Below are 12,176 nucleotides of genomic sequence, written 5' to 3' on the forward strand. Positions count from 1 at the left end.
GGTAAAAATAGGTTTTTCCCATTTTTTACCTAAAAAACATAAAATTTAGCAATTTATTTCCAAACCTGAACATGAATCCCTCTCACCAACACACCTGCGCATGAGTTGCTGGGGACTCCCCCTATAGGACAATTACATTTCCAATGGAGGGAGGTATCATGGCAAGAGGTTAACAATGTTGTAGCTAATTTCTCAAATTCAAAAGCTATGGATCATTACTGGTTTTCAAATGATAGCATCAAACAAATAATTCATTTTATAAGTGAGCCTCTGGCTTTTGGTATTAGTAAATGTTTGAAAATTGGTTATTTCTCTGACCTTCTCAAAATTTCTAAAATTATTCCAGTATATAAAAAAGGTGATAAAAATCTTCCTAGTAATTATCGCCCTATTTCAATAGTGCCAATCTTTTCCAAAATTTTTGAATGTCTCATGCATAAACAAATGAATGAATATTTTGAAAATAACAATTTATTGACAAATTCACAGTTTGGATTTCGAGAGGGTAAATCAACAACTGCAGCTGTCTTAGAAGTAATTAATAAATCTTTAAATGCATTTGAAAATAAAGAAACTGTTTCATTAACTTTATTTGATCTTACAAAAGCTTTTGACTCTGTACCTTTTGATATTTTATTCAAAAAACTTGAATTTTATGGTATTACAGGTGAAACTTTAAAAATTTTAAAATCCTATTTAACTAATAGAAAGCAGTATGTATCTGTTGGAGGCAGTCAGTCTAACTTAAGATTGGTTGAAGTAGGTGTTCCACAGGGCTCGGTTTTGGGACCCTTCTTGTTTTTAATCTCGATAAATGACCTGCCGAGGAATGTTAAAGTAGACACTGTTGTATATGCTGATGACACAACTTTGATTGCAACAAATAGAGATATCCATGAGCTTGATTTAATTACTAATGAATCAATAACATCAGCACTAAATTGGTTTTCTTCAAATAAATTGACATGTAATCATGAAAAAACACAGAAAATTCTTTTGAGTCTATCCCCACTTGACAATGAATTAAAATCTGTAAAATTATTAGGCTTCCAAATTGATTCAAAATTAAATTGGCAAGAGCACATAGAAATCACTTGTAAAAAAATTTCCAGAGTAAATTATCTAATTTGGAAACTCAGAGATTTTGTTAGTAATGAATACCTTCGGATTACTTATTTTGGTTTTTTTCAATCTCATATTTCTTACGGGATTATACTATGGGGACACTCCCCCCACACCCATGAAATTCTTTTATTACAAAAAAAGTCATACGAACAATCTGTGGGGCTGGCCCTGTGGATAGCTGTCGACTTCTTTTTATAGACCTTAAAATTATGACCGTTGTAAATTTGTATATTTTTCACATACTCCTCTACACTAAAGCCAATCTTCATCAATTCACTTGTAGAGAGAGTATACACTCTTACAATACAAGAGGCAAATCCAATCTAGATATCCCTGCTCATAGATTGGCCAAAACAGATAACTGCCATAAAATAAATTGCATACGGTTTTTTAATAAATTAGGTCTGGCAGCAAAACAGGTTCCTTTTAATAGGTTTAAGTCTAAAATGTTTGAGTGGCTCATCCAAAATCCATACTACTGTATAACAGAGTACTTAGTTTCTGATGTTAATATTAATTTTTAATTTAGAACCCACTGTATTTTATAGCTTTAGTTTTTATTTCTATTGTTGACTATGTCTATTCCTTGTAAAAGGTCAATGACAATAAAGATCTTGATTCTTGATTCTTGATTCTTGAACCATTTTGTAGAGCTTAAAAAAACAAATAATTTAGTATATTGAAGCGTTATTATGCGCCTAATGGTTACGGAGAAAATTCCAAAAAATTGTAAATTTAAAATTCCCATGTTATTCTTATGGAGAATAAGTGAACTGTTGTAGTTTGCTTGTTTATGAACATATTTTGATCAAATTTGGAAAATGTTTTTATTTCTTACTAACTATTAACATTTTACAAAAAAAAACAGTTTTACCCTCCCTGATGCAGCAAACCTAAGTACTTGTTAAACTAATTCTATTTAAATCGGGAATATATTTTTAAGTAGACATTTCAGTGTAAATCCAATCAGTCAAATGGAAATTCGCTTAGTCTGCAGGTTTGCTGCGGCGGGGGTATTAATAGTTGTAATTATTTAGGTTGCATTAAAAAACCCCTTTACAGGGGGATCAGATTTATATAGCAAGGAGCTTTTTATTTCTTCTTCAAAAGTGTTTTAAAATGTGTGTAATGGCATAGGCATACTGTATATCTCTTTGTTTGTCATTGCCAAAAATATTTCACAGAATGGAGAGACAGCACTCCACGGTGCAGTCAGAGAAGGCTTACTGGGTGTTGTACAGAGTTTGTGTCGTCTTGGTTGTGACACGGACATTCCTAACAAACAAGGCCTATACCCCCTCCACCTGGCCGCGCGATATGGACACACGGAGATAATCAGGTACAGTAACAATTCATTTCACACAGAGATATCAGTTTAGGAAATTTAATTTTAAATTGGTTCATGTTGGAAACGTTCTAACCAGACCCTGTGGATCAATTGAAATTTCAAAACTTGCCACCGAGCAGGTCTTGCTAATAACCATGGGCGGCCACTGCCCCCCCCCCCCTGTCGTTGAATATATTTTTAAAATCTAAATCTAAAAATTAGGCATGAGGAGATTTAAATTTTACTATTCACCTTCTTCCATATTGGCCAAAAATGCATGTTTATAGATATTATGTTCAACCTGAGGAGGGTTCCATACCCCCGGCCCATAAAATTAATTAAATAAAGCGGCCTTCTACTTTTCAACTGGCTGGATCCGTCCATGCCAGTAACCCTTATCATAGGCCATTTATTTAATTCATATTTATTTTATATAAGAGTTTTAAGCAACTCTACAGACAGGACCTACAGGACTGACCAGTACGTTATCAAAGGTACATATTTCTTGCTTGTTTGAACTGGCTTTCCTTTTCATTCTAAATACTGGTACATAGTTTAATTAATTCATTTCATGATTAAATTAATTTAGTTAACTATTCCCCAAGCCCATCTGCACCCGTCACTCCCTGGTTCCCAGTTGATAGTGTCCTAGGTGTCCTGATTGATATTGTCCTGGTTGATATTGAACTGAGACATTTTACATCATATTTGATGGTTTATCCAATGCGTAATCTAATGTATCCTCCTCATCTTCACACTATTGACCCCAAGTTTTTGACTGGCTCTTCCAGGTTATCTTATCCCCTCTCCAGCTGCACATCAGGAGGCGTTGTCTTTAACTATAGTCTAGGCAGCGATGTGACATAAAACTAACAATGTGTTTTACAATTAGGTCAACTCAATCATTCTACTCCAAGATGGACTACTGGAATCACTCTAGTGGTAATGAAAAGTCAATTGGTAAAACGATACTGCCTCTTGCAGGAACAACTAGTACAAAAATAAGAGGAATTGTAAGAAAAAATGCCTTTCCGCTGCAATGTAACAATTAAAAACAGTTCTTGCAATTGTAGGTACATGTTTTCTTTTATAAATATCTACACTATTGGCATTTTTTTAAGTTAATTTGTTAGAGGACAGTCCAAACCCTGACCTTATAAATTTAACTTCAACCATTTTAACACGTACAGTGCAGTTGCGCAATGGTTGGCCACGGCCAGTGGTGGGAACAGCTAATAATTCGCTGCGTGGTTGAGGCCATGAAAACGTTTAAATTTATTTTCATCCAAATTAGAGTCATATTATAGCATGTACTGCTTTCCAGTTGTTGTGGACGAAGTTTTAAAAGGACCCAACAGATAGCAGCACTAAACTAAACTGCTAGCAGGCCCTCACCATGGCCAAATGGAGAGATACAGCAGGGGCTAAAAACCCAGATACACCATCGAAAAAGATCGCATTTGCAAGGCTGAGCTCACACACGAAACCTTCCCGATTCGAACCCCCCCCCCCCACCAGCATTCTGGGCTGAAGAACTGATTGTAGCTGGATCGAATACCACCAGTGGCACTAACTTTTTGTTAAAGATTTAGCTTAAAATGTGATTACTTCTTGTACATCTTTTGTTAGAATTTGAGGCATTTATAATTTTATAAATGGTGCGGTGGTGGGGGGTGTTCCGATCGGGAAGGTCTCGTAGCTCACACTGAGGCATGATTGTTGGCATGGTAGGAAACGACTTTTCCCGTCTCTTCCCACTGGTGCCGGTACTGTGGGGCGAGAATTCCAGCCCCGCACACTTAACTTGTTAATTGCCCAATGGCAGATGGCAACTGAGTCCTGAATCTTCAAATCTAACCAGTGAACTTCACATTTTAAGTCAAATACTTTAACTACACTGCTACCCAGTCATTTGAGACAGAGCAGTTTTCTTGGTGTAGTGAGAAGAAGAGATAGGGCGCTAAAACAATGAACAGAACTGAGTTAACATTCAAGGATTTTTTTTCTTTTTTCCGTATGTCCCACCTTCACATCCTAGGATGCTAGGTTCTAGCCCGGAACTATTTTTAACATTTACTTAAGGCTAGTCCTAAAGAATTGCGGCATTATCACATAGAAAAAATCCATTAATGATTGGCAGAATTTGAACCCGGCAACCTCAGGCTCCAAAGCCCCGCGCTCTACCATTAGACCAGCTTGCTTCCCATTAAAGGATTTTCATACCTTTTTCAGGAGTCTCTGCTTGGCAGGCTGCAACACAGATGTGAAAAACCAAGACGGAGCCAAGGCCGAAATTACAGCTCTGAAATTTGGCCATAATGACATCAGCAATCTGCTTAACAGGGTGAAAAATGTAAGTAGATTTTTAGCGAATTTCTCATGAGGGAATAAGTACTCTCTCATAACAGTATTTTGTTCTCTTCCATCAAATGCATTCTACTAAAACCAATACTTTGAAACTTTTTTGTATCTTTATTTTTTCTAACAAAGCCTACCTCAATTTCTTCATCAGCCAACTGAGTGTACCTTATGTGAAAGTAAGAGTATCTCTGTCTTTTGTGTGAAATATTTTCCCCTGGCATATCTCTCTGTATATTCAACTTTTGATGCAGGGAGAGACCCAGGAAGGGTTTATCCGTCAGCTGTTGCCCAAGGTCGGATTACCTCCTCGGGTCAACATCCAGATTTTCGGACACTCAGGGGTTGGCAAGTCCACCCTTGTAGAGACACTCAAGACTGGTTACTTCAGCAGTTTCTTCCGCAGAAGCAGACCTCTTGTCAGCAACAATACAAACTGTAAGTGAAAACGTTATTTTTGTTATTTGTTATATTCATTTTTGTCACCTAATGAGATTAAATGTAATTTTTTTTTAGAATATTCCCAACTGGTACAATAGTTACCCTTTTGCTCTCGACTTTAATATTATTCACAGTACCATATATTAGTGTTTTTTTTTTATATTTCATTTACTGTAGACTGATAAATCTTTTGCATTGACTTCAAAAAAGTACCTGTGCACAGTTATATTATGTTCTAAATTAATGTGTACTTTCAAATAGCGGTGGTTAGAAAAATGTGTGTGAATTAAATGTTTAACTTCTTTTAGGTTTGTTGGTTGTACCTGTTTAGGAGCAGATTAAAATGTATTGCTAAAATAAAACATTAGTGAGAATTTTTATCTTGAATCAACTGTTAAATATAGCTATCTGTGTTACTAGTCTGCGAAGTTACCCTTGTGAGAAAAGTTTCTTGAGTGCAGCAAAGGCACCTTGCGCTCGTGTTATTTTCCTTTTGCTACTATAAAGCATAGAAATAATTAGTCTTTCAAACACATAAATAACACGTTTTAGGTTGGGTTAAATCCAAGCGTTGAACAAAATATGAAACACTGCACCAGCTGATCGTAGTTAGTTGTAGTATCTTTAAGTGTTGCCGACTTATTTTCAAGCATACACACCTAATTAATGCACATTTTTTTGAGTTTTTTGGTTGGAATACTGGAGTTTGGCAAAAATAAAATGAGTGCGGCAAAAGTAAGTAAATGCAGCAATTAGCTACTTTGCGTGGTACAATCAGTACAAGAAAGCCTGCTTTGTCAGGTAACTGTAAGAAAAAATAATTTCTAAACTCGAATCTGACATCTTCTAACTATTCTGGTCGAGTTGCAAAGCCCTCACATAAGCTGATGACACTACAGATGAAGACAAGTTGATTCATATTTCTTCTAATATTTTTAAGAGAACAGCTATACCGACTCCAAGTCACAAATTGTCCAGTAACCGATTGCTATAACATGGCTTTGTGAACATCCTTCTCATTAGGTAAACAAATCAGAAAGTATTTTTTGCACTAACCAACTTGTTCTTTTATCAGCCATGCCTGCTTCACCAAACAAGATGCATATTGAGATGGATCTAACATCAAGACGCAACTCTCTCAACTTTGACCTGTACAACTTCCAGTACACGAGGGGCGTAGATGTTCAACAGGTACACATACCGTACTGATGTTTTTATAAATAATGTTAGTCCAGAGTCTAATAGATACACAAATAAAATATCCCAAAACAACTGCTTTCAGCCTACATTGGATTTTTAATGTGCTTTTTGTTACTCAGTTATTAGTGAAAGCACTGTAAATAGGTTAGGTTATATTATATTAACAGTTACTTTCCAACCTAACCTTAATGTATCCATATTAGTTTCATGGAGTATGTAATGTATTAGAGTAGATTTTTTTTATTTGTGTTTTTACTGTGTCAATAGCAAAGTATTATGAATTCAACAAATCATTTTGTTGCCTCTTAATTGATTTTTCAAAGGCTTATGACTCCATAAATAGAAAGAAGTTGTGGATAAACATGGAGCATCTAGGTATACCAAGAAAACTTATAGAACTAGCAAAATTGAGTGTTTTAGGCTCTAAGTGCAAAGTTAGGGTAAATGGAGACGTATCGGAAGACTTTGAGGTGAACACGGGTGTGAGGCAGGGAGACGGGGTATCTCCATTGCTGTTCAATTTAGCCATAGAAACAGCCCTTCAGGAGATAAGAAAGACAGAAGTAGGGATTAAGATAGGAACAAACATAAACTTGCTAGCTTTTGCAGATGACATAGTATTAATTACACATAATATAGAAGAAATGAAATATGTAACAAAAATGCTTATTGAACATACAAGAAAAATGGGGCTATACATAAATGAAGAGAAAACTAAGTTTATGACATGTGGAAGAAAACAAGATGATGATCAACCAAGATACCAAAATAACAACTACATTGAAATTGAAGAGTATAAATTTAAAATAGTAACAAATTTCAAGTATTTGGGAGTCGTCCTCACCAGCGATAATGATGAAGAGCTAGAAATACAAAATAGATTAAACCTAGCACAAAAAAGCTTTTCGGCCTATCACAAGTTACTAACTTCAAAAATAATATCCCACACCACCAAACTCAGGATTTATAAGACAATCATCAGACCAGTTCTCCTGTATGGTTCAGAAAATTGGATCTTAAGCAAGAAATCAGAAAGGAAAGCTATTGTATTTGAGAACAAGATTTTGAGGAAAGTGTACGGACCGATTTTTGAGGATGGACAATGGAGATCGAGACATAATTGGGAACTTAGAGAATTATTTAAGGATCCGGATATTGTCGCTGAGGTACGGAGCAGAAGACTGAGATGGGCAGGGCATATTCTAAGAAAAGATGACAACTCCCTATCAAAGAACATCTTGAGGAATAACCCAGAAGGTAGAAGACCCCTTGGAAGACCGAAACTTAGATGGTTCGACCAAGTGGAGAAAGACCTGAGGAAGCTAGGGAGAAGGAAGGAAGATGCAAGAAGCAGAGACCTATGGAGGCAGTGTGTTGGGGAGGCCAAGTACCATCTAGGGTACCAGTGGCCACAGCAGTAAGTAAGTAAGTGTTTTTACTCTTTGGTTATAATGCCATAGTACAAGCACTTTAAACAACAACAAACTGTCTAAATAAAGTGGATGTTAATTTGTTTTCTGTTGATCCGTAATGAGGATGAATCTACAAGGAGTATGTTTGATTTTAACTTACAGGTGAGTTTATCAGGCGCAGGGGACGTTACTCTCTGGGACTTCTCAGGACAGGACATGTACTTCTGTGTGTACCACCACCTGCTCACCACATCTGCCAAGAACGCAGTGTTCCTCGTAGTGTTCAGCCTCAAGGACCCTCCCAACACTCAGCTGCGGCAGTGTCACTTCTGGCTGACGTTCCTGCAGGCCCGCATCCCTCCTACAGAACCTCTAGGTAACTTCAGTAAAAAACATCCCTATTTTTTTATAGTCTAGTTGTTATTTTAAAATAAAAATTCAAAAACAAATATCTATGCACCGAATTTTTTTTATCTTTCCACATCCCACTCTCATAACTGTATTTTTTGTTTAGGAACCAACGGAATCAGTGGCAACATGCCCAGGGTGATTTTAGTGGCTACACATGCAGACACGTCACAAACACTGCGCGACCAGAGTGGCCATTATGTGAGCGAACAGGCAAACAGTGTTTGTGTGACGCTGCGGCAACACTACGCGACGACTTTCCACATCAATCGCCGCGTCGTAGTTGTGGACTCCCACCAAGCACTCAGTCCTGGTATACGACTACTTAAATCCCTGGTGCAAACCGAGCGAACGAGCATTGCACAGGTATTTAAAGCTTTACTATGTTCTATGCAATACAGGTTTAGCTATTCTTTTTCTATAGTCAAATGTTTGCATGGGATGGAAGGCAAAGTTAACAAGGGACAGAAACTTGTGATTGCCTTTAAGCTGAGGTCATTTGTTGATTGCATTATATAGGTCTGTGTTATTTGTTTTAGTTTGTTAAACTATCACCAATGTTATGCCTATTCCAAAATCTTTGTTTATCCCAGATATGAAACCATTTAAAGTTTAAACCTCGTATAAGTGTGTCACCCTCTGTGCTGAAGAATGTTGAGTTTGTACCAATAAGGCAGATAAGTTACTGATTTAGTTCAAAATCAAGGAAGAAATCAATGGATACTAACTAACCTAAGAAAAGAGTTCCAGGCAAATAAAACAACACATAAACTCACAACACAACTTTATACATCACCTCTTTAAGGGTACATCTTTAGAAGGAAGTAGATCATAAAATTAATTGTGTTGTGAACTCTTTGTGCACTATCAACTGCCTAGAACTCTTTCCTTGGGTAAATTAGTTGTTTATCCATTACTTCTTTCTTAGACTTCCTAAGCCACGTGTTCTCTCCTCCAAAAAAAAAAATCTGTTAAAATTACTTGTTTTTAACCTCTACTTTACATACTAATCTCAAATGTGGAGGAACATCATGAACCCTTTTTCTTAACTCCACTTTTTAACACTTAAAAATTTATTTTATGAAACAGGCAAACTTTGTCAGAAAGTAGAACCAGGTAGCTACTTGGTCAATAGTTACTTTAGTTAAGTAAATGTTGGTTGTGGTGTCAGGTGAGGGAACGGACCAATAGTATGACCGAAGTGAGACGTTCAGTCAACGGATATAACCTCCTGACCGAGTCCCCTCTCAGACTAAAGCGTCAGGTACAGCTTCCCTGCAGCCAGACCACTGTAAAACTTGCCTAGTTGTGTGAATAGTTTGCTGACTTAATTGCTCTCCTTGGATTTCATAGGAGAACGAGTAAATTATTATTAATTAATCAATTGCAAGAACCCATTATTGCCCCTGAACTGTATTAATTAAACATTAGTGATGTTTTGTTACTTATCTTAATCAACTGTTCATTAACATGATAATTTCCCACAACATGTTTTGCTACAGCTGTTGCTTACAGCTGTATTGTACATCTTCAGCTAACTAATTTGTCCGAGTGAGGAAAGCGGTTACAAGGTAGCCATGTTCGATGACAATAGGTTCCAAAAGTCACTCACTGTTAATATACAGTAAACATTCTTGTAATCAGAAGAAACAATATACCAAACCAAGTTTTAAAAGTGTCGTTTCCCAGTTCAAATTTTGACAAACATTCCAAGCTAAGCAATATCATAGAAAACTCTCCCAAAACACAATTAACAAATTGTGCCATATACACAATATGCATACATCCCCACTGCCAGATATTACAAACCAGCCATTAAAAAGTCCAGTTCCCACTCCATAATATATTTCAGAATTGAAATACACTACTCCCCACCTCCCATTTATCAGTGCTGAAGCATTACTATGTGTGCTAGCCTATGTATCAGTAGCCTAATTTTGTTACAATTAAATCATTGTAGTTAAAACTTGTCCAGCGGTCTATTTTCCTGAATTTCACTAGAATGTTGTACTCTGTTCAACTTTAGTGTTGTGTGAGTTACTTTATGTGAAATGCCAAGTGTTAAAGGGATAGATGCATAAGGTAGTTTTAGTTTTGTCATCCAACAAATGTGTATCAATCAATCAATCAATCAAAATAACTTCATTCATATTGCACATTTTGTACAGAATGGAGTCAGTTATAAAAACACAATATTAAACTTAAGACTACTTACAGAGAATATTGTCACTATCAAAAGAATCTAATTTCAGGAAGTTGGAAAAAATCTTCTAATTTATACAAGGGTCTGTTGGTGAGAAGTATAAAACGGTTTGTATATTTAGGAAAATATAATATCCATTCAAGAGGATATTTTTTAAGTGTGCAAATATTTCCATAAGGAAATAAATTAAAATCATTTTAGTTTTTCCAAATAGTTAATGTTTCTCAAGTAAATACTTTAGTCTCAAATACAATCCTTTTCTATTGGGTTTTAGTCAACATTTCAGCCTATTTTACTTAAAATCTTGTTCATTTCAGTACTTTTCTCCCTTTAAACAAAGCTGAAATTCTCACTGCCTACCCTTTAGGAAATTCAAACTTTTGTAATGAAAGAAATATTAATGTTTCAAAATAAAAATTATAGTAACACAACGTGGTACTGGCTGTAGGGAGAGTGCAGGGATATTTGATGTTAAAGATTCACAGTTGGCAGCACTTCGTGGACTCACTGTATGGCTCTAGCCAATCACTGTTGTCACAAAATGTTTGTTGTAGAGTTAGAATGTGCAATGTGATTCTTGAATGAAAGTCCCTTCAACTGTACTTGAAAAATGTGTTTTGTCAATGAAAAAGAGTTGTATAACTTGCTGGTGAAATATATTGTAATGTCCTCCTATCTTTAGTACTTCTTTATATTATTTCAATTACTTTGTGTTTGTTAAATAATCCGATTTCATTTGAAGACTTTGAAGTTCACTTGAATTGATGTTGTACTGCACTTGTCCACTCCTGTAGTTTTTAGCTGATTATTTGTATTATTTACAGTTTGAAATTATAGTTTACAGTGAAATTCCGAGTGTAAATAGTAAACCCAAGTAGAAAACTAACGAATTATTGTTTTTTTTTATACCAACTTATTTAATTATTGGCTATGGTATATTTTACTATTTTTGTTGCAATATTTGGTGAGAAATTAAATATAACTTTGTACTTAAAAGTAAGGATGAATTATTTATTGTGGTTAAACTCCAAATTGGATTTACCTAGTAAAAAGTTGGTCCTATATAAAGTTAAAAGGTACGAGTTAAAACATAGTCTACTCGACATAATGTAACCGTAAATAAAAAGAACAAGGGAACGTTCTAGAAATCAGCCTACTAAACTGTATGTTCATAATCATAATTTTTTGGATCTTGAAAACCATTGTAAAAGACCATAAAAGACATAATGACAAAATCAAGAACATAGAACATGTTTTGCTTAGATTTATCATCAAGTTTTTTACAGGTTATAAAAAACGTAACAGAAACTAAATTACATAATTTACTTTGAAATGAAAATCAAAAGAACCTAATCAGATTTATATGTATAAAAAATAGATTGCAAATATCAAGAACCATTAAATCCCCATTGTAAAATAATATACACGTTTGATTTGTAAATAAATATGAATGTTTACAGGGTTGACTTGAAAAATACATATTGGTTTAGCTAGTTTTGTAGTATAAACTCAATCAGGTACTTTCTTCCAACATTTTAATATACAGTACCACAATATTAGTCATTCAGAAGGGTGTAAACAATAAATCAGAGCATTAGGAGACACCAATTACATCAGTTAAGGAACCATTATAAACCTTAGCGACGTTAAATACCTTTTTACGTTGAAATTAAAGAAATAATTCTTTTTTAGTTATTGAAAA

General features: G+C 35.2%; 1 protein-coding gene across 1 annotated transcript in view; it reads left to right on the forward strand.

Annotated features, from left to right (window-relative positions):
- Nucleotides 1-12,176, forward strand: part of LOC129003698 (death-associated protein kinase 1-like) — a 51,579-nt gene that overhangs the window by 19,892 nt on the left and 19,511 nt on the right. The window contains exons 10-15 of the mRNA XM_054431997.1: nucleotides 2,310-2,464; nucleotides 4,685-4,805; nucleotides 5,065-5,248; nucleotides 6,327-6,442; nucleotides 8,026-8,239; nucleotides 8,378-8,637. Of these exons, the coding sequence (XP_054287972.1) occupies nucleotides 2,310-2,464; nucleotides 4,685-4,805; nucleotides 5,065-5,248; nucleotides 6,327-6,442; nucleotides 8,026-8,239; nucleotides 8,378-8,637 (1,050 nt within the window). The remainder of the gene's footprint in view (nucleotides 1-2,309; nucleotides 2,465-4,684; nucleotides 4,806-5,064; nucleotides 5,249-6,326; nucleotides 6,443-8,025; nucleotides 8,240-8,377; nucleotides 8,638-12,176) is intronic.

This window comes from Macrosteles quadrilineatus, unplaced genomic scaffold (assembly GCF_028750875.1).
Source record: "Macrosteles quadrilineatus isolate MER2022 unplaced genomic scaffold, UCM_ALF_1.0 Scaffold_9__3_contigs__length_116548681, whole genome shotgun sequence".
NCBI lineage: Eukaryota > Metazoa > Arthropoda > Insecta > Hemiptera > Cicadellidae > Macrosteles > Macrosteles quadrilineatus.